We start from the raw sequence: 24,137 nt of genomic DNA, 5'->3' as shown, positions 1-24,137 counted from the left end.
TGCAAACCCCCCCCCCCAAATGATGACAAATATCAATAACCCGCTGAATGCCAAAACCACCCACCCCACCTACCTTTTGGGAATGTGGATGTCACATACTCAATATTAGTTCCTGTTGTCTGGGAGTGATCACATATTTAAGGACCCTAAGAAAATTGAGCTATTTTTAATTCCTGGGAAAGCTAGCTGTTGTCCAGTCTAGTGTGATAGCAAAGCACAGAGCTTATCTGAGGTTCTGGCTGGAGTGTTCTATGAGGCTATCTATCTTAGCTAACTGCTTTTATGTTGTCCTGAGCAGTTTGCAGCCTAAAGTTTTTGTCAATGTAATGGCATTATCACAGTCCAGTTTGATTGGTCATTGCAGGGCCCCATCATCTTCTTGAAGACCTCAAATGTCACTGCCAGGTATTGTCATAATTCACTGGAGAAAGCATAAACATTTTCAATGTCATATGCAACAGGTATCTAAGAGGTTAAAGGACCAAAGTCTGGTAAATACAGCTGAGGTAAACAAACTTAATTTCTAGTTACCTTCTCAGACTGAAACCCAAAGACATGTACAGGAAGCTAGATGAAGTTTATTTCTGGAAATAATTAGTACTCTATATGATCACAAATATCATGACAGAAAGTTTATGTATATAGCAATGTTATGAATTTTTGAGATAAGATTTATACCTTAAGAAAAGTTTTAAAGAATCGGATGAAAACCAAAGGACTATGAAATTAGTGGCAACAGACTATTCCCTTAATTTCATTTTTTTTCTGTCCTATACCAGGTGGCTCTTCAGACATGAGTCACAGATTTTCAATTTTTGTTTATGAAGCATGCATGGGTTTAGAGAAAAAGATAGCCATGATCAATGCCAGCTTTAATTTTGAGTTGGGACAATAAAAAGACCGCTGGCCATATATATCTGTAGAGAATAGCGGCAACAAATATTTGGGAAGATTTATAAAATTCTACCCTGTTAGAGATGTGCCATTAGGCCGATTTACTCTTTTTCTTGGGACATTTTCTTCTGATGATTTGTCCTTCTTTTCCAATGTCTCTTTTGTCCAGGGGTCTTCAGATTCCTTAGTTGGATGCTTTTGTTCATCTGGGAAGAGAAAACAAAAATCTTGTCCCAACCTTAACTTAGGGAAGTTCCTTTTTTTGGCAGGTTATATCTTTCTTAAGGCAAAATGGTTTTTTTGGCAACAGAAAAAGTATTGTCATATATATTTCATATCTGTCAACTGAACGACATTTGTTAATCTTGTAAGTTTGTTTGAATAGTATGACCACACTGTTTGATGAACTATCACCTCTCCTAATCAAGACGTCTCTCCTATTCAAATCTAATCTTTATCAATCTTAATGACATCCATAGCTTTTCTTCTCTTGTGGAAACGAAAGCAAAACATCGTCCCCAATGTAACACATATCCTGGTTTCCATTCTGAGGTCAACACATCTTTATAATATATAGTCTGATTTATTTCAGCAGTTTTTTTCTACTGTTCAATGTCTTTCTGCAGTTGTCACTCCTTTCTCATTAGCATTTAAAAATTTAAAGTCAATAAAGCAGTGTGTAATCTCTCTCTGGGGTCTTTATTACCTCTTTCTGTTTATTAAGTCCATTTTTAAAAGTGCTATTGGGTATTTCTAAAACTGCTTGTCCTGTCAGATTTGGTGGTATAAATCTTATATGCTTTATGTTGTAATATGTAAAAAAACTGTTCCATTTTATGAGAGACATATGCTGGAGAGGTCCCCAGAAATCCATAAAGATACCTCCACTATACACTACTGGCAATGGTCAAGAGAGTGCCTGAGCTGACCTACTCTGGTGATCAGATGGTCAAACACCCTGTCATGATAGAACTCTCATCCAGTGACTGATAAAAGCAGATGCAGAGATCCATGACCAAACCCCAAGTGGAGCTCAAGGAGTCCAATCAGCAAGAGAGTGAAGGGATTATATGAGCAAGAGATATTGAGACCAGGATTGGGAAAATCACAGGCACTAATAGCCAAACTAGTGGAAACATGTGAACTGTAAACCAAAAGATGAGGAGACGCCATGGAACTGGACCATGCCCTCTCGATAAGTGAGATAGTTGATAAGCTTGAACTGTTTAGGAGGCCCCCAAGCAGTGGAACTGGGACCTGTCCTTGGTGCATGAACTGGCTTTTTGGAACCTAGGGCCTATGCTGAGACACTTTGCTCAGCCTTAGTACAGGGAGGAGGGGACTTGACCTGCCACAACTGAAGCTGCCAGGCTGGGCTGAATCCCCAGGAAAGACCTTGCCTTGGAGGAGTTGGTAATGGGTGATGGATTGGGGGAAGAAGGAGGGGGGTGGGAGAAGGGAGGACAGGAAATCTGTGGCTGGTATGTAAAATTAATTGTAGATAAGAATATTTATATACAAAAAAGAAGTCATCACTTACTGAAATTGAAAAAAAAGAAAAATCTTTCTTAAAACCTTTGCTGTTATAGCTTTTTTTAATGAAATTTTGAGGCTTCTAGCACATTTCCTAGCAATAGCTGATCAATTTCATCATTACCTTGTGCTAGAGGGCCTGTAGACATTTATTGGATCTGATAAATGTTATATATACAATGGATGATTTCTATTTCTGACTACTTGTAGCTATAAATAAGAAAATTAATTATAATTCATCTGGAGTAAGTTAAGTGGTGTCAATATGTTTAACAACTGTTTCTGCATATTGAGAGTCAGTAACTATATTAAGAGGTTCTGGAATATCTCATAGTACCATGAGAATGTCATATAATTCTGATTTTTGAAGTGAATCATAAGGTCTTTGAACAAGTTTATTGATTTTTCTTGACATATAATGCTGACTTTCTTGATTTATTTGCATCAGTATAGAATGTAGGGGCTCCAGACATTGACATTCCCCTTTTTATATGAGGGAGAATCTAATAAGTTCTTTTTATGTAGTGATATTTTATTTGTATTGAAATGTGATTTTATTTGTATGTTAATAAAGTTGCCTTGAGGTCAGAGCAAGTCAGAGCAGAAGCTGTGTGGTAGTGGTGCACACCTTTAATCCCAGCACTTGGGAGGCAGAGCTAGGTAGATCTCTGAGTGTTCAAGGACACAGCCAGCATGGCAGAAACACGCCTTTAATCTCAACCATAGAAGACCTGGAGGTCTGTACAAACAGGCAGTGATGAGGAGGTCATGTGGCTGGGTTTACAACCAATGAGAAAACAGAACAGAAAAACTATAAAAAAGATTGGACACACAGAGGTAGCTCTCTGGCGGAGAGGAAGAACAGCAGAAGCAGTGAAGGGTAAGGTTTTCTGCTCTTGCTCTGACCTCGTGGTTTTTAACTCTGCAATTGGTTCTGTGTTTCTTATTTAACAAGCCAGTTACATCTACATTTTTATAAACTGAAGCCCCTTCTTTGGGGATATTTATTTCTAATCTCTTCCGAAAAATTACTGCAAGCTCTTTGCTAGTGTTCATTCTCTGCCCACAATGAGACAATTTCAGCATTAGTAAAAGGTACCACAATTTTTAGAATTTCTGTTTGATCTATTCCTGCCAATTGCTGAAATCTCAATTTCCCTTTCAGAATCAATTCAGAAACTTTTCTTCATAGGTCTTTAATTTTTTACTCTGTTTTTTTTTTTTTTTTTTTTTTTTTTTTGGTAAAAATATCCACTCTAAGAATCTATCTTTTCTTTGCTTAAGAATTCCTATAGGAAAATGAGTAGAAGGTAGTTTGACTAGGATACAATCAAGCTGTGGATCCAAGCGATCCACATGTGCATCCTGTAATTTCATTTCTACCAAAGCCAATTCTCTCTCAGCCTCAGATGATAATTTTCTTATACTATTTAAGTCCTTATCACCTTGTAAGATTTGAAATAAATGGCTTAGTTTTTTGTTGTTAATCCAAATGTGGGTTGTAGCCAGTTAATATTGCCCAGAAAGTTTTGAAAATCACTAAGAGTTGGTAATTGATCTCTCCTTTTTTATACTTTATGTGGTTGAATTTTCTCTAATCCTATTTTATAGCCTAGGTAATTAATAGCATTGTTTTATATATATATATATATATATATATATATATATATATATATATATATATATATTTTTTTTTTTTTTTCAGGAGCAATTTATAGTCCTCAGCAAGGCAAAATTCTCTTTACTTCATCAAACATTTTTCTAAGGTATCTGTATCTGAATCAACTATTAAGATGCAATCCATACTCTCATCCAATAACTGATGGAAGTGGATGCAGAGATCCTCAGCCAGGCCCCAGGTAGAGCTCCAGGTGTCCAATTGTTGAGAAACAGGAGGGAATGTAAGAGTGTGAATTGTTGAGACCAAGATTGGAGAAAGCACAGGGACAAATAGCCAAATGAATGGAAGCACATGAATTATGAACCAAAGGCTGTGGAGCCCCCAGCTGGATCAGGCCCTCTGGATAAGTGAGACAATTGAATAGTTTGAACTGTTCGGGAGACATCCAGGCTGTGGGACTGGGACCTGTCCTTAGTGCATGAGCTGGCTGTTTGGAACCTTGGGCTTACACAGGGACACTTTGCTCAGCCTGGAAGGAGGGGACTGGACCTGCCTGTACTGAATCCACCAGGTTTAAATGAATCCCCAGGGGAGTCTTGGCCCTGGAGGAGATGGGAATGGAGGGGAGGGGCTGGGGAGAAGGTGGGGGGGGGGGCGAAGGGGGAAGGACAGGGCAACCCATGACTGATGTGTAAAATTAAAACACAAATATAATAATAATTAAAAAAAACATTTTATTGAGAAAAAAAGATGCAATCCATATTACAGTAAAAAGTTGTGTTAACTGTTTACAAATGATTTCTAATGACTGTTGTACAAAATATTGACACAAGGTGGGGCTGTTTAACATGCCTTGTAGCAAGACCCTCCACTTCTATCTTTTAACAGGTTGAAAGTTATCATAAGTGGCACTGTTTTTCTATAAGAAGGCAAATTTTTCTCAATACTGTTCTTGTAAAGGTGTAGCCAAATGTCTAAGTGTTCTCATTAAACAAAAAATCACTGAGCCAACTACAGGGGTGAAAGCCTTAGAGATCAGGAAAATAGTGAGAGCCAACAACCACCTTATCTCACCAGCTCTGTAGCTTCAAAAATGCCAAGACTTCCTGTCTACCCAGGCTTTTATTACCTTGCTGTTCTGCTCTCTCACTGGCTCTTAGCCCAGCTACTTCACTTCCTTGTTACTGCCTGTCTGTACAGACCTCCAGGTCTCAATGGTTGGTACTGGGATTAAAGGCGTGTGTCATCAGCTTGGCTCTGTTCCCTAGTATGGCCTTGAATACACAGAGACCCTGGCTGCCAAGTGAGTGGATTAAGGGCATGTGATACCACTGCCTGACTTTTGTGTTTACTTGCTATTTCCTCTGATCTTAGGCAAATTTATTTATTAACATACAAATAAAATATCACCACATTTCAGTACAAATAAAATATCAATACATAAAGGTATAGTGAAAAAAATCAGTATTTTAAGTCAATCACTACAATATACCATCCCTTTGGTAATAGAGAAGGCAAGGGAATTCCAGGCTCTAAAGAGCCCATTGGCTGTTTCACCTTATTTACAGTTCTCCATTCTCCATTTTTCAGATTTCTTTTTAATGACAAATATAGGAGAATTTTTATATTGAAGAATGACCTACAGGTCAATTATTCAATATGCTGGCATTCAGCTGCATCTGTACCAGCTTTTCTATGGCATACAATTTTTCTGATGTCAAAGGCCATTTTCCACCCACACAGGTTTATCAGCTAACCATTTAAAAGTAGGGCTGTTGGTAACTTTGAAAGACAAACAGCTGTTTTGCCCTGTTTTCATACAACCTGAATGGTTGGTTATTGTTTATGATAACACCTTTTAATATTTCTCTTGTGAGCATTCTTTATTTTATGATTTGTTTCTGAGACTGGAGAAATGTTAATCTGTATTTTCCATTGCTGTAACAAATCACATCCCCATATATTCATTGCTGTGTTAGCCATGTATGGCTTTAATTTTCTTATCTGTCCTTTTGATCCTATACATTGGACCTACCTTGTACTTTGCTTTACATGAGATAAATTTCCAGTCCCTAGAAGAGACCAATCTGAATGCCAAAATTTTGGGGAAATTATTGTTTCATCTGTGCCCCTGTGTAACAAACCTTCAATTACAATGCCATTTATTTGTATTTTTAACCTTGGTCTTTGATCATTTATAGAAGTCTGCCAAAATACTTGTTTTATGGTCTCTCCTGAATTTGTTGTTTTATCAACTGGAGCTGTTCTGTCCTTGATCACATCCAAAGCAGTAGAGTTTTTAACAACAATTAAGTCTTTTAATTGCTCTAGGATGAATGTCTCCAATGCTGATGGGATAATTGAATGAAATTTGATATTGGGGCCTGTGGGAGGCCCCCTATGCATTTGCTGATGACAAAGGGTTACCTTGCCTGTCCCTTATTGATCTGCATTCATTAGTCCTATGCTGGACTTTGCCACACCTTCTGCATACTTTAGAAATCTGGGGCCCTCTATTTGGATTAGCCCTAGAAAAATCATTGTTTCTAGGAATACTTTGTTGACATTCCCTTTTCAGACGACCTTGTTTATCACAATTAGAACATCTGACATTTTGATTTTGCTTAAAAATTTTAGAATTCACTTCTATCAAAATAGCACTATAAACATAAGATCCAATATCAGCTGTATTTCTAGTCCAGACATTAATTGGTGCTGATCTTGCCACTAAAGGCCTAATCCTCCATTTGCTAAGTTAGCATTTTCAAAAGCTAAAGATTCAATTAATATTTGTGAGACTTCTGGATCTGATAGTACTCTATTTACAGCTGAAGTCAATCTTTGCCAAAAAAAAAAAAAAATCAGTAAATGTTTCTTTGGGGCCTCGTCTAATTTTAGTAAATGACTCAGACCTCTTTCCTGATTCTTCAACCTTGTCATATGCATTCAAAGCTGCTAGATGACATAGGGCCAAGTTGTGATCATCAAATCCAAACTGTCTTTGCAAATCAGCATTTTGGTCTTTACCAAGACACTGTTCTTGGGAAATATCAATACATCTAGCCCAATTTTGTTGTTCTGTAGCCCTAGCTTTCTCTTTCCACCATGTTTTCTAATGTAACTGAGGACTGACTTCCAATATTGCTGAATCTAAATCTTTCCAGTTTGGGGGGATAATTCTATTCTGAGTTGCTTATGGATTTAACATCTGTTTCACATAGGATGAATGTATATCATATGAAAAGACTACTTCCTTAAATTTCCTCAAATCTAACATTTCTATAGGATTCCATTTAACTTTTGTATAACTTTGGTGTTGCTTATTGTCTGCTGATCATCCTTGTATAGTATCTGGATAAACTAAGGTTGGTTTTCTAATACCTTGGTTTGCTCCTCTTTTGTTTCATAATGTAATGGTACAGTAGGTTGTGGTATAAATTCTTCTGTTTCTGAATTTTTTTTTAAATTTTCATTAGTAGAACTTTCTAAGTCTTGTATCTTATCAATAGTAAGTCTTTCTAAGGCTTGCATCTTATCAGTCAATTTTTCATATTTGACAGTTATCAAACCCACTTTTTAAGGATAAAATATGAATTACCAAATTGACAGTAATTAAAATTGATATTATGTCAATCCCAGCTAAGTCAGTTATCCCTTCATTTATTTATTTTTTTCTTTTTTCAAGCCATCTATTGCGGCACTAACAGAATCCTAATTCTCAGCATGGTGATATCCCCCATTCTTAATGTGAGAAAGATTTTTCTTTGGACTTCCCAGGTGTCTTACCAAATCTAATGACTTTTCAGTTTGTTCATAGCAGCAGTGGGTGCTTGGCACCCTGGGTATGGGGGAGGGGGGAGTGGGCAGTAGGGGCATGGTGGGAGGTGAGGGCATGAATGCTGGCATGGGGGTTCTTGGATGACAGAGCAGGCAATGAGTGGCTGAGTTATGGTGTCTTATGTGCATATGTGGAGGATTAGCAGCAGTAGAAGCCTGAGTGGGCATTGTAGCAGGAATGTAGCATGTGGTGTTGGCTCTAGGAGGGGACACAGGAGACCTATGAAGGACCAAGTCCCTTGCCTATGGTGAAGGTTTGGCGGGTCGGTGATGGGAGATGAAAGCAGAGGATTGGCTGTGGCGGTGGGAAGATATGGCAGCTTTAGAAACCATCATGTGACATTGTGCCACACATTGGACACTGGATATTGTGTTTAGCTAAGCTGTTCTATTATCAATAAAGACTCAGGAGTCAGATAATGGGGTGAAAAACAGACAGACCAAAGAAACAGAGGAGTGACCAGTTGACCTTCTCTTCACATGTCCCAGATAGAAAAGACTGCAAAATCTCTAAGTCCCTCCCTACTCCTTCCTGTGCATCTTCTCTATCCATATTCCTGGCTTCTCTGTGGCTAATTCTGGTCAGCTAGTCATGGGCTCTGCCCCCTGATTCAAGGTTAACTTTATTAACACAGTCTCGGGGGGTCAAAGTGTGGTCAAATATCCTGCAACAGATCACAAAGGGAGTTCCCTCATTTTTGGTAACATTTGTAATTTTGCTTGATGTCCCCTCTGTTCTTTAATCAATTTACTATATCATTATAAATGACTTTAATGTGAGTGCTAGTAGGTTTAGCTACAACTTTAGCCCCTACACACTAGTTAACAGGAGTATTTCCCTCCTCCAGTTTTAACCACCATAATGACTCTAAAAACCCCGCTCCATCTAAGGACAACTAAGGTACGTTATTCCTACTAAAAGCTCCAAAGCTAGGAAGACAATGAAGGTTTTACCATCCACTTATTTCTCTGCTCTATTCCCACTGGTTTGTTTGCATGTATATTATTCTATGGTGATAAACCAGTACTAATAAATTGACTTTTTAAAGGAGTTGTTGACCAGAGCAGCAATATGTAATGGAATACTAAAATTGTATGTTTGGCCTTGTCAACAAATATTTTTGTCCCACTAGTTTGTTTGCATGCATATTATACTATGGTGATAAACCAGAACTATTTTTTTTTTTTTTTTTTGGTTTTTCAAGACAGGCTTTCTCTGTGTAGCTTTGCGCCTTTCCTGGAACTCACTCTGTAGCCCAGGTTGGTCTCGAACTCACAGAGATCCTCCCGCCTCTGCCTCCCCGAGTGCTGGGATTAAAGGCGTGCACCACCACTGCCCAGCTTAGTACTATTAAATGGACTTTTTAAAGGAGTTGTTGACCAGAGCAGCAATATGTAATGGAATACTAAAATTGTATGTTTGGCCTTGTCAACAAATATTTTTGTCCCACTAGTTTGTTTGCATGCATATTATACTATGGTGATAAACCAGAACTATTTTTTTTTTTTTTTTTTTTTTTGGTTTTTCAAGACAGGCTTTCTCTGTGTAGCTTTGCGCCTTTCCTGGAACTCACTCTGTAGCCCAGGTTGGTCTCGAACTCACAGAGATCCTCCCGCCTCTGCCTCCCCGAGTGCTGGGATTAAAGGCGTGCACCACCACTGCCCAGCTTAGTACTATTAAATGGACTTTTTAAAGGAGTTGTTGACCACAGCAGCAATATGTAATGGAATGCTAAAGTTGTATGTTTGGCCTTGTCAGCAAATATTTTTGTCAGAGTTTAGAGTGTTTTCCAGAGAGTGAAGCCAGCAAGGGAAAAGAGAATAGGAGTTAGGACAGATTCCTCAGGAAATAATCTTAGCCTTTAGTTCCTATAGGTTATTTTTTTTTCTTTTTAATTACTTTATTTTCTGTGTCTGGCTATTTTTCTTTCATGAATGTCTGTGAACCTTGTGTGTGCATAGTGCCCATAGTCTCCAGAAGAGGCTGTCTAATTCCCTGGAACTGGAGTTATAGACAGTTGTGAGCTGCCATGTTGGTGCTAGGAATCATAGCCAGGTCCTCTGGAAGACCCATAAGTGTTCTTAATTGCTGAGCCATCTTTCCAGTCCTACATGTGATTTTTAAAGCCATAGTTATAACTGCCCCCTACACACACACACACACACACACACACACACACACACAGAGAGAGAGAGAGAGAGAGAGAGAGAGAGAGAGAGAGAGAGAGAGAGAGAGCGCTGAATAGCCCATTTCCTTTAGGAGAAACCTGGTCATTGATATGGAGGTTTTTGTTGTTTTTTCTCAATAATCTAGAGGGTAGATCTAATGTATAATGGGAGAACTGAGGGAACTTGTTCCCTGAACAATATGTACATCTTGGGGATGAGGGAGCTAAATTTGTGGATTGAGAGATTTGCTAAAATAAGCATAAATTCTTATGACTCTAGAATTGTGTATATTATTTAGCAAATCCCTGACTTCAGAAAGACAAAGCCATGTAAGATTTTTTTTTAATACAGTTTATTTGAATGGTGTATATATTACACTAGATGGCATTTTATAAATAAAAAAAAAAGCTGAAGCTTATGAAAAAAATGCTAAGGAAATGACCCAAGCTTGAATTAAAAATCAGCTTGTATAGTTCCTAAATCTTTTACAAATTGGAGTTACAGATTGATTGTGTATAGGCAAAGAATACACAGTATTATGAGAAAACTATTAACCCAAGTGTGTATGCTTAGTCAAATCAGAGAAATAAATTTCTGTTAAAGTCAGTGTTTCCAGTTAGGTGTGCTCATCACAACTGCAGGACATATTTCTAATACAGGAGTGTGCAACTTTTTGGTTTTTCCAACATGCATTGTCATCTGAAAAGTTTACACTTGAGAACAAGACAGCCAAATTACAGAATAAAAGTTACAAAAGGAAATCTCGTGATATTTTAAGTAAGATTTGATTTTGTGTTGAACTATATTCATAGTTTTCCTGGGATTTATTGTAATACAAAGCGTATGGTAACAGTGTGTAGGCCACTTTCAAAAAGATGGGGCTACATCTAAGAATGAGTTTTCTTTAAGAAGTTTATACTTGCAGCATCATTTACATTTCCATACCCACAGCCTGGCTTCAGTCAGATCACAAATAAAGCTTGATAGAGGAAGCCTCACTGCATGATGTCTGTGAACCCATCTTTAACATCAAACAAACCTCTGTTCTGCTTGAGAGTAAATTGCATATAAAAATTACAGTTTATGAAATTAGTTCACTGATCCTACAACCTCTCAGAGATTTACTGATATTCAAGTACTTTCTTTAATATCAATGTTCCATGCAATTACAAGCCAGAAGACACCAAAACAGATAATTTCTTAGAAGGTAACAATGTGAATAATGTAACTCAAGTTTAAATAACATAACTAGAGCATCAACATTCTCTCTATTTGACAATTACAACCATCAAACAATTAGATGATATCATTCTATTAGGAAGTACTTCAGACAATATGAACTGGAACACATAACTATATTTTATGTTGATAAATAAAAATAAAATAAAAATCAATGTCTATCCAACAAATATACAATAGCTTTTCTTTGACTCCCTTACTTTGAGTGTGGGAACCCTCTGATACTATGTGCCCTTTCTCCTATGTTCCTTTGCTAAGACTCCCTGGGAGCAAGTAACATTTTTGTCTTCAAATACTACAATAGTTTCTCTGTACTTTGCCTATGACACTTATTCTTACTGTATCATATGTATGTCTTTTGTCCTAATAAAGTATCTGTGGAAAATATAGGAATCAGTTTAAAGTCACAACTGACACCAAATTCTTTTTTAAAGAATTTATGCATATGTATGTGTGCCTGAGTGTACGCATGTGCACCATGTGGGCAAAAGCTCACAGACATCAATAGAAGGCATCAGATCCTCTGGAATTGGAGTTGCCAATGATTGTGAGCCACCATGAAGGTTTTGGGAATTAAACTTGGGTTCTCTGCAAGAGCAATAAATGCTTTTAACCTCTGAATTATTCATTTTTCCAGACCCTGATTCTGAATTCTTATGCCAAGAGAATATTTTAGCTTTAGTTTTTTCATCTGGATTATTACTTCAGCTTGGTATTATCTTTCCCCTTTATTCTACAAGAAGTCTTGACAATTTCATCGACAAATTTTGTGCTGCTAAGTCTAATGGTCAATTTTCATTTCTTGTTATTATTGAGCTATCAGTAGCTATCTTTCAAAATAGTAGAGAAGTCTTTCTAAGTGAGATACAGTATCAAAGAGTCTCAGTAAAGTATGCCTTCCAGTGTTCACTCCCAATTTTCTGGTACCTTAGGTAGATTATAAATAGTGCTTGTTCACCCTCTGTAATTTTCATCATTCAATCTTCTATGTCCATCCAACTTCAATATTTCCTCCTTTCTCTTAATTTTTGAATCTTCCCCAGTCTTATTCTCATCGAATCAGTTCGCTTCCTAGTCATTGCAAGCTACACCATTTAAGGAGAATGGTTGTGCATTCGCCATCATATCATATGGGAGCATCTTTCTTGTTTCTGTTTTGTTATAGTTTCCATTTTGTGACTGAATCTTTATTCCTATCTGAGGAACTCCTCCACTAAAATCCTGGCCCAGAATTCTTTATTACCTCCTTGTTTTTATTTTTTCTCTTTCTACTAGATTGTTTCCATCAGCTTATAGGAACTGTGGCATAGACACATCTATTAATTATTCAAAAGTCATTCCTTTATTTTTGCTGTGATTATCTGACCCATTATAGAAAAACTCCTAGAGATAGCACAGCTATCTATAGTTGGTACTTCATTTTCTGTTCTTTCATTTTCTCTTAAGGTTAATCCAACTTCTTTCTCCTTTATTTCTACTAAAATTAATTTTGTTAAGTTCATCAACAAATTTTGTGCTGCTAAATCCAGTGGTCAATTTTCATTGCTTGTCATTTTTAAGCTGTCAACAGCAACTTCATAGTTGTCCTTTCCCTCTTCCCTAAACTCTCTGTACCACTGCACATCACACTTGGGGTATCTCTTGCATCAGAAGCTGCCTCTTTTGCTGGTCTTCCTTCTTTTACAGCTCCTCACATTAGAAACCATAAGGCTCGATTCTTGGGCTTTTTCTCTTCTGTGGCCTCTTTAAACTCCATGATGATCTGATTCAGTATCTTTATGAGGTATGTATTTGTATGTATTCAGTATCATCTGTGATGCTTGGGATGTGAATTTGTCAGCTGCCTTCTGGACAGTTTTACTTGATTATTTATTAGATATCTCACATTTAGCATCACCCTAGTCTTCTGTAGCAGCTATCTTAATAGGTCTTATTAATAAGATCAAACCCAAGGCCAGTTATTGGGGTGACTGCTGGAAGGTCAGAGACACAGAACAAGCCACAGCTTCCTAACCTCACCAGTTCATCAGCTGGTCTTGTTTCCTCAGACTGCAAGCTTCTGAGTTCTCATCTAGAATCACTCTCAGCTGAACTGTGTTGCTCCAAAGCCTGAATGCTTAACCAGCCAAATGCTAAACCAGCCAAAATGCTTCTAGTTTCTGGTCTTCACACCATATATATCTTTCTACTTTCTGCCGTCACTCCCTGGGATTAAAGGCTTGCGTTCTGGGATTAAAGGCGTGTGTCTCCATGCTGGCTGTATCCTTGAACACACAGAGATCCACCTAGCTCTGCCTCCCAAGTGCTGGGATTAAAGGCGTGCACAACACTGCCTAACTTCTGCTATGGCTTGCTCTGACCCATTTTCTAGAAACCATTTTTGGCTTTGTTCTAGTGGCTGTCTGTTCTATGACCCCAGATAAATTTATTAGGGTGCACAATATTGTGGGGAACACAATACCACCACAGTCTACTTATCACATTCTGAATCATCTTAATAGCAGTGTTATCATTCCAGTGGCTAAGGTCCCAAATCCCTGGCACCATTATTAGTACCTTTCAGATTCTTTAAATCCAGATACAAACCATTATCTAGCCCTCTTGTTATTATCTTAAAAATGCATGCAGAATATGATCTCTTCTTGCCAGGCTGTTGTTTCTTGCAGGGATTATTTTATCAGCCTCCTTGTTGATTCCCTTCTTCCACCCTTAACTTCCTATTGCCTCTTCTTAACCCAGCAGTTAAGGTGATTATGTCATTCTTCTGCTTAAAACTCAGGTGGTGCTTCCCATCTCAAATTAATAACTTAGTAGAATTGCCTAGCCCACCCTATCTAATCATCCAGCTCCTTCCCAAGTACCTCTCTGAGTATGTTTTTCCTATTTGATCAATCCACTCTAGGCCACACCACCACCTTGTTATGCCAACATGACAAGACCTTAGTCTTTGAACTTGCTCTTGTTTGTATGTTCCTTGAATCCTTTTCTTCTATATAGCTACTTGGCTGGCTCCCTACTTTTCTCCAGTCTTTGCACAAATGCCATATTCTTAGTGAATACTCTCTATGTATTCACCTTCTTTTCCCTATCCTCTTTCCCTGTTTATTTCTCTTTAATTATACTTTATTCTTATCTCCCACCCCCTTTTGAGACAGGGACTCATCCACACAATCCTGCCCTCAAAATTCACTATGTAGCTGAGGCCAGCCTTAAATTCCTGATCTTTCTTCTACTTCCCAAATGCTAGAATTATAAACACATGCCACCATGTCTGACTTTATTTCATTCTTAATCATCTAAAATAATTTTGTTAATTGCATTTATTACATATTTACTGAATAGACAAGTTTTTAAAACTAAGACCTTCAGTTGGCAATATGAATTGGGTAAGTTAATAATATTATACATGGCTATTAAAGACTGATATCAAACAATATTTACTTAAGATAATGCTTAAGAAACACTATTAGAAAATAGTAAAGCAAATCTTGTCACATATTAATAATATATTTCAGTTTCATTATATACCAACTTGTCATGTTATCAGCTAGCTGGGTTGTATGGATCAACAGAATATGCTTCTCGTGTTTCTAAGTGAAAAGTTCCTTCTTTAGGCCTTGTCTTTGTATAATAGTTGCTAAAAGAGAGACATAAGAAAAACAGTCAAATCTTCACTCATTAACTGTGATTATGGTGAGGATTCAATACCTGTCTGCTTCTACCATCTAAGCAAAATTGTATTTTCACATGTGATTTCATCTCATTCTCTTAAATATTAAACACCACTAGCCCCAATTTTAAAGGCACATAAAAATAAATAACTTACATGTTTGGTAAATTTTCAAGTTAGTATCTGACCCTTGATAACTTATTATTACTCTCATTTACATAACAATAATGCTTACATATATTTCAATTAGAAGAAAATGAATTTAAGTAAATTTAGAATATGGAATGTTCTGATAGTAAATTTACAATCCACATTTTTAATTTATTTAGAAATTTAATTACTCTTGACTAAATTATCTCTTTTCTGTGAAGAAAGCCATTCAAATGACAGCCCAATGTTTTTCTTTTAGGTTCTTTTCTTTCTTTTGAATTCCCTAAATATCATTCTCCTAGCTTTGCTCCTTCTCTGGTTATGGTTTTTCCTTCCACTTCTAAATATTATCTTTTTGATGTCTGTTCTCATTCTTACTTTTACCTTTTTTGTTCTTTGTAATCTCCAGACTTCCACTGTCTGTTACCTACCTGAGTCCAGATCCCTTTAAATTCTACATAACAGGTACCTCAAAGTACTGTGTGTGTTTTCAGAGCCTGCCCTCTTCCCTCAGTGAATCTCTTTCCCTGGAGTGTTTCTATGTGACTTTTCTTTCCACATATCTAGTATGAATCACTAAGTTCAGGAAATTTATTTTCTTTATAGCAAAGGTGTTTATCAGTGATCCAGCTCCCTGGTCCCCGACCTTGCTCTAGAAACACAAATCTGAACCTTATTTCTTTGCAATGATCTTACAGGACACACAGTTCTTTGTCATGGCAACAAGCCTCCTTCATAATTCAACTCCTCATGACCTTGCTAGATTTTCCTCAATGCCTGCTGAGTGGAACAGTGTTAGTTCTATGGATTTAAAAAAATGTTTTTTAAAAAACATACTATAGTCTAACTCATTTGGAAAACTCAAAAACCAAAACAGGCTCCTTTATTGCCATATGTTATTATTGTAAGTATTCTGAGCCTACATAAGAAAAAAAATAGGAGTTTGTAGTATTTCTCAGTCCTATAGTGGTGCTGAACTCTTAAGTCCTTCTCAAATCTGAGGTTGTATGATACTCATTCTGATAATTAATAGTGCATGCCAGTTATAGAACATGACTAAAGCTGTCTTATGTAGGTTCAATAATAACATCATCATGTGATGGTAGTGTAACCCTATCATGTCTCATGCCTGGAGTAGACATGAAACTGTGGGCATTGGTGTCATATGGCACTGGTCTCATGGGAAACTGACAAATTCAAGTGGCTTAATATTCTAAAGTGTTTTTTCTGGAAATAATTTGTTGTATTTTGGGGTGTGTGTGTTATATTTGGGTTAGCATGACTTGGACTTCCCCAGTTCAAAATAACCTGATACTTGGCAAATCTTCATCTGTGTATCTTTCCAGGTTGGTATCTATTTTATGTGCTTTTTGAAAGATATCTTTTGCATATACCAATTATCTGTAGTTTCTATAAGATTCAAGTGTCAGAGGGCTTTTATGTCACATCTGTACCTAAATCTATCCCATCTTCATTGTCACATACACTATTTCCAGTCATATCCAATTATATGTGTGGTTTCCAAAGTTAACTATGTCAGCATCATGGTACTTGTTGAATTGCAAGCTTGTCCTCTTTCACCATATTGTGACCTTCTTCATGTCAAAGTCTATGTCTCGATACTCTAGTGTGGTGCTAATATAAATATAAAGTTACTGTATCACCAATGAACAGACACAATCATCATCTTTTCATATGCCTCCTATTTCTCTATCATAACTTGTAAAATTTTTACAAAATCATGTATATATATATATATATATATATATATATATATATATATATGGTAGACAGAGTAATACATGATGCCTTTTCAGAAATTTTCTGACATTCTCTAACATTGGGCTTTAAAGACATCAGTAGTAGTGCAGAAGAATAAATGGTGTATTTTCTATATGTCGTTTACATTTAGAACCAATATATTTACTTTTTTAAAAAATATTTATTTATTTATTTATTTATTTATTTATTTATTTATTTATTTATTATGTACATAGCACGTATGACTGCAGGCCAGAAGAAGGCACCAGGTCTCATTACAGATGGTTGGGAGCCACCATGTGGTTTCTGGGAATTGAACTCAGGACCTCTGGAAGAGCACTCAGTGCTCTTAATCTCTGAGCCATCTTTCCAGCCCAACTTTTATATTTTAGAAAGATAATAATTATGAAAAACCTTTATATAAACTAAAGGAAATTAGACAAAAGGCTATATGAAAGTTTACAAAACAACCAAAAAAGAAAGAATGCAGGAGAACCATGAAACAGAAAATTTCAGATGTTATCATTGGATGTTTGTTTGTTTGAGTTTTTTTGTGCTATTTCCTGGATTTTTTAAATTTTATTTTTACAAATTAAGATGTGTATTGGGTATCTTTTAAGTTCCTATAGAGAAGTCTGCCCTCTATACCACAAAGCACTTTACTCTAGTGATCACATTGTTGTTTCAGTTCATATAAGTTGTGATTTGTTTAGTTGGAGACAAAAACCCAAAAGCTGTAGTACATATTGGTCAAGCATTCACTTGAACTTACCGTTCTCTATATTTTAACATCATACAGAAGATGACAACAGCCAAAATGATAACTACTGAGCCTGCAGAAACACCTGAAGGGGAAAAAATGTTTAATGCCAGAAAGAAATGACATATATGACCAGGAACTGATTGTAGGGCTTGCTCCTAATGGTACAGAAGTTGTTAATGTGATTTTCTAACACATTCTCTTAACCATAAACACTGAATTACTGAATAATCATAATTGAACTTTAAGTTTTTCTAGGTGTATCTAGTCCATGTTTTGTCTGCAGCACCAGACAGATGGACCAGTTAGCTCCAGTCAACTTTCCATCAAGTTTTTTCTGTTCTTTTCAGTTTCACTGGCAAACAATCTTGTCTCTAGGGTGTAATTAGGAACATAGGAAGGACACCAGAATCCCAAGATTTTGCATAATAACATTTGACCCTTAGTTGTGAAGTATACTTTGCTATAGCAGAATAAGATAACTTATTTCAATTGTACCAAATACCAAGAACAAATGAAATGAGACTTTCAATTTAAAAACCTTGAATACATTTTCAACTCTAACCTAGATGGGCATTTTGTAATGCACCAAGAACATTAAAATACTTTTAAAACATGAAAGAACATCAGACACAATGAATTAAAATGAAACATATTAATGTGTAGATTGTAAAGCATCTAATTACATGTATTTACAAAAAATTTTAAGAACTCTTTTCAAAGTATTTAAGAGAACTCACCACAAATAAGAGGAATAGTTGATCCTAAAATGAATAAAAATAAAAAGTCAGGAAGCATCAGTCTAGTTGTAGAAGTCAATGTTTTCTAGACACCATTACATTTCACAGTGTCCCAGAAGTTGACGCTTAGCTCCCATTTAGTCTACTTATGATATATTCCCCAAGTTATATCTACTCTTCTATTTTGTCAAAATTCAATGGCTATCTTCTTACTTTAACTAGTTAAGTTGTGGGAGTTGGTCAATACATTCAGCTTTATAGTTAGTGATTTTTGAGATCAAATAAAAATATGAACTGCTATAACAGGGTAGTTGGTGTGTTTTCAGAATACCTCTTAAGTTGGTAAGCACTTAAAAATCATCCAGGAGAGAAGTCTGACAGAAGTTTCTTTCAAAATAAAAGGCTGTGAGTTTTACATTTTTGCTCCTTTTAGACTATTGTGTCCCTCTTTATGTGATGTACCCGTCTTCAACCATGTTTTTCTTTATAGTGACTGCTGCCTTTCAGTTAGTTAATCTGCTGTCACGTCACTGTTCACTATGTCAAAGCCGTGGGAATCTCCTATACTGATAGATACTCCATTTCCTTCCTACACAGGCCACATGAAAAATAGCAATGAGGCACTTGCACTTACGGTATTTGCAGATAGCCAGGGGAGGGTTCCACTGGTGGTCATCCTGGCACTGGCTCTGAGGACTGCCCTCTAAGGTATACCCATCTTCACATTCCAAAGTCACAGTAGCTCCATACCGATACATTTTCCCAAGCTGGAGTCCCTTCTGGATTCCATTTGTATCCTCAGGGAAGCTACAGTTTACCTCTGCAATTAAAGAACTCTTACTAATACATAGTCATGATTTGTCCTATTACCAGGTAAGTAGAAGCTATCCTTACTAGAAAGATTATGAAATAAACTTCTTTCATTATCAGTAAGCAAAGTTTCATTGGATAGCATAATAAAGCAATACTCTGCACAGTCTTGTCTATTTTTCAACAACCTACCTAGTAACTGAAGCTGGGCTGTTTTCTGTTTGTGTGTCTGTGCTAACAGTGTTTAAATAATTCTAATGGCTTCTTAGATAAATACTAAAGGCTAATTGTTCCAAATTACTGTTCCTTCTTGGTTTCTAATCTTATTCTCTAATTCTTCATACATGAATATGCATTCTCATTTCTTCTTTAATATTGTGAGCATGTGAACCAATAGTGTTCAACTTGGAGCCTGCAGGCCATAGGTGGCCACATTCAGCCTAGGATAGCTATGAATGTGACCCAAAATCTTAAACATATTTAGAATATCATGATTTTTTTGTGATATTTTTGGCAACTTATTTGTACATTTCTTTTTATAGGATCTCTCTCTCTCTCTCTCTCTCTCTCTCTCTCTCTCTCTCTCTGTGTGTGTGTGTGTGTGTGTGTGTGTGCTCGCACACACACATATCCATAATATGTGTGCAGGTGCCTTCAGAAGCCTGAAAAATCTTCTTTTTCTGCATTGGAGTCTCTGGATCTGGTTATAGGTGGCTGTAAGTCACCCTGTGTAGGTGGAACTGAACTTGGGTCCTGTAGAAGAATAGCTTGCACTTTTAACTACTGAGCTGTCTTTTGGGTCTTGAACATGAATTTTGTAAATGATAACATCATTTCACAATATGAAAATTAGAAACATGCTTAATAAGACCTTGAACTTGAATCTTCACTGCTAGTTGTATGAATCTGAGTAAGTCACAAATCTCTCTGAGACATTGGAACCTTATCTACAAAGCAGGAATAACAATGGTACAACCCTCTTAGGGGTTTTGTGAATATTAAATGAGATAATAATGGAAGCAATGCACAGCGTCTGGCATATAGTAGAATCCTCAGCAATATTATATACTGACTTTCATACACATTGTTGATAATAATTACTGTATAAAATGTGTAAAAGATGTCTGTATTGTAGGAGAGCTGGCTCCACCCCTCACCTGCCGACACACAATGGTGGTGGGTGCAGGAGAGCTTTCCCTGCACCATAGGCTATAGAGTGAGCACTGGAGAGCTGGCCCTTCCCTTCTCAGGCCAACACACAGCTCTCCTCAGTTGATGGCTTCTGGTGCCGGATGCAGGTGGAGTTATCCTCACTTGGGTGGCTGGCCACTAGGAATTTGACCATGTTCCAGTGAGTATACAAACAACACAAAATGGATCTTTTTTTCTTTTGTTGAGGGAGAGGTCACAGTGGAGGGGTATGAACATGAGGAGATTGGGAAGTGAGTGCAATCAAGGTGCATTGCCCATCATCTCACTACCAAGTAGGGAAACAGAATCAAAAGAACATTGTGATTTTTATTGATGTTTTGTCAAATGCACTCTTACCTAATCTTTAACAATAGTGTGATTATAACCTTTGCTTAATTGCTTAGATTACAAAAATCACTTCAACTTTCTACATATAAATAACTAAATAATTATTAGCCATATAGTTATGTCATTTTTATTTTAAGATTTAGGATTAATATATTATCCCAAATTAATATAATTTATGAAATGTACTCAATTAAATTACAGAATTGATCTCTAACAATTTCAAGCTGAAATGCTTAACTGAACATATATATTTGGGTCAAATTACTTTGCTAGAGAAAACAACAAAGCAGACAAAGTACCTTTGCAATAAGGGGCAGGTTGGCTCCAGGTACCCTCATGAGTACAGAGGAGAAGTGCCTCTCCAGCTAGAAGGTAACCTTGGTAACAGCTGTACATGACAGACATTCCAGGGGAAAATTGAATTCTATTTCCACCAGTATGATTCCCATTGGGGATTGTGGATGGAGAAGGACACCCTAAGAAAGCTTGGAGATCAACAAGAAAAGACTTTTAATTGAGCACAGAATAACACTTAGAAAACACAGTCCCTGGGTAGTAGCAACACAGAAAAGCAATGAGAAACAAGCCAATTAGTTAATTCTCAAGTTTGAACTAATGTGTACTTTTCCTCTCTATACCATATATGACTAGAAGAAAAAAGTTGAACATATGATGCCATGATGCTATAATAGATGTAGCTGTGGTCTACAAATATAATTTATTAGCCTATGGTATTCTATTATATCCCCTCAGTTGGTCCAAGAGTAATAGTGTTTACAACTAATCAATCTATTATCTTCTTCTATGTTGAAAACAGGCTATAATCTAAGCACCACACATACAGATGCTCAGGAACAAGGAAGTGAAACCACACCTCTGTGGAACTTAATTTAACGAAGCAGCACCAGGCAGTCTCTGATTAGGACAATCACTAGCAGGAACAAGCTGTCAAATAACAGTTAAAATTAGGAGATAATTTAATGGGTTTGAAGGTCAGGTTCATTCATCAGAACATCCAACATCTTCCTTCTGGGTAGAACAATAGCCTTAAAAATTTTCAAACAGCATTTTTGTCAAGTATTTGCCAAAAAGTGTGCCCACTTTTTCAACTAAATTCATGAGAATGAATAAATTAGAGATTGATTGATATATAAATTAATCATAAATTCAGGTGCTCTTACTCTGTATAAAGGAAAGAGAAAAAAGAATTAAGTGAGGAGATAGGAAAAGGCAGTTCATCTTATAAAACACTAAATGCTTTAGCTTTTAGATGCTTTACTTTAGGTAGAATACATACTCAAAAGCCTTCTTTATTTTGTAAAACATTTTGCGTTTTATACATGAAAATGGCTTACCTTTTCTGATACAAGTTGGTACACCTGGCACCCATGTGTTATTAGTATGACACCTTATCAAGTGGCTGCCATTCATGATGAAGCCAGGATTGCAGGCAACATGTACTGTGTCATTATGGGAATATACAGAATGAGTTTTATTGAGTTTGTATCCATGCTTGACTTCTGGATCAGGGCAATGATTTGGAGGAGAAGATTTTGAGCACTTTGGTGGAGGTCCACTCCAAGACCCATGTCCTTTAGGACCATTTCTACACTGCAGACTCTTCTCTCCCTGAAGATGGAACCCTGGATCACATTCATAAAATACTTCATTTCCATACAGGAAGTGCTTTGCCATCATGCCTGTGTGCTTCCCATTTTTGATCGTTGGTGGAGGTTGACAGAGAATAACTGCACAAGAGATTTAGAGAATTTGAGTCTTCATCCCAATATAAACAACACAGTACAAGAGCCTTATACTTTATATGAATAGAAAATTAAAATTTGGAAATTAGAACATGCTTTATCAATATATGTACAGATTCCAAAAAATTCAGAAAATAAAATAAAGTATAAAGAAATATAGCTGTGTTCCTATATCCCAGAAATATCCCACATATTTTTCTATTTAGTAAAATTAGAATATATATATATATATACATATATACACATACATACATATTTATATTCATATACATATGGTAAATACTCATTCCTACTTGGCAAATTGTTTCTCAGTGCCAGTGTTGATCAAAACTAAAAGATTTTCTATATCTTATACATAGCAAGGAGAAGTATAAGCTATTAAAGAAGTTGTAAACTTACTCTCCACTAATTGATTATCCTTTTCTAACTCCCTAATCCATGATTGTCTTCCCCGATGTCCATAATTTACCTTTACAAACTGCAATCTTTTGGAACCAAGTCCCATTCTCAGCATTTTGACACTTCTCATAAGTATGTCCAGTCAACTGGTACCTAGAAAAAGATGTTATACTACATTTATTCTCAATATTTCACCTCTGCAACAAAGACTGTACAACTATACAGGTACTTCTAAATGACAGCTTTGGTGCAACGAAACTTAAATTCTTGGTCCTCCAAATCAGAAAACTATTTCTACATAAGAAACCCTCAGCAACGCCCTTCCCATGTCAGAAAAGCAGACAGGATCTATTTGTGGTGATATATTGTACATCCCAATAAACTTATCTGGGGATCAGAGGACAGAGTCAGCCACTAGATTAGAGACATAGAGGCCAGACAGTGATAGCACACACCCTTAATCCTATCACTTGGGAGAGAGATCGTCTGGATCTCTGTGAGTTCAAGGCCACACTGGGAACAGAGCCAGGCATGGTGGCACACACCTTTAATCCTAACACTTGAGATATCATGTCTTTTCTTGGGAAACACACATGCCTTTAATCCTAGGAAGTAAGATGGCAGGGCAGAAAAAGGTATATAAGGCATGAGGAAACAGGAACTCACTCTCTTTAGACTGAGGATTTTGTAGAGGTAAGAACTTGTGGCTGGCTGTTCTGTTTCTCTGATCTTTCAGCTTCCATCCCCAATATTTGGCTCTGAGTTTTTTATTATAAGTTTCAAGATTTGTGTTACACCTACTAGTTAGACCATTGTGGGTAGGAGCATGAGGAATCCCCAGAGGGTTTTACCAAGACAAAGCTGTGGGTAGAGTTATCACAAAATACAAGGTGGGCATTCTTTTTTAGAATGAACAACTTAACACTCACCCATGTTCACAGGCAGTATTCACTAGTTTTACATGAGAATCATCTGGAAGGTCATGAAGTTCTCTCACAGGCTCACATCCTTCTAGGGGGACAAAGTTGAGATTGCTTTTAGGTTCCTCATAGCAAAAAGAAAGATGACTCAGGAACCAAAAGACTCTTGACATTATAGGCAAGTCTCTATTGTCCTGAAGGCAATGGGTGGATTTGTTTCCTATAACTTGTAGTAAGAGTCACAAGCATGTTCACATTATTCCAGAGACAGAAGAACATATTTCTACACATATACCAACTACAGTGGTACCTAATAGAGTAGTGGCCTGGAG

At 36.7% G+C, this 24,137-nt stretch overlaps 1 protein-coding gene across 1 annotated transcript in view; it reads right to left on the bottom strand.

Moving 5' to 3' along the window:
• Positions 1-662: 662 nt before the first annotated feature.
• Cr2 (complement C3d receptor 2) overlaps positions 663-24,137 on the bottom strand; it is a 210,951-nt gene continuing 187,476 nt past the window's right edge. Inside the window, exons 20-28 of the mRNA XM_036201891.1 lie at positions 23,815-23,896; positions 22,956-23,038; positions 22,079-22,471; positions 21,023-21,208; positions 19,009-19,194; positions 18,375-18,398; positions 17,647-17,719; positions 14,826-14,930; positions 663-1,100 (exon numbers count right to left, since the gene is read on the bottom strand). Of these exons, the coding sequence (XP_036057784.1) occupies positions 14,837-14,930; positions 17,647-17,719; positions 18,375-18,398; positions 19,009-19,194; positions 21,023-21,208; positions 22,079-22,471; positions 22,956-23,038; positions 23,815-23,896 (1,121 nt within the window). The 3' untranslated portion in view covers positions 663-1,100; positions 14,826-14,836. The remainder of the gene's footprint in view (positions 1,101-14,825; positions 14,931-17,646; positions 17,720-18,374; positions 18,399-19,008; positions 19,195-21,022; positions 21,209-22,078; positions 22,472-22,955; positions 23,039-23,814; positions 23,897-24,137) is intronic.

Source organism: Onychomys torridus, chromosome 11, assembly GCF_903995425.1.
Source record: "Onychomys torridus chromosome 11, mOncTor1.1, whole genome shotgun sequence".
Lineage (NCBI taxonomy): Eukaryota > Metazoa > Chordata > Mammalia > Rodentia > Cricetidae > Onychomys > Onychomys torridus.
Note: the sequence above shows the minus strand (reverse complement) of the source record. Positions and strands in the feature narration are given on the sequence as shown.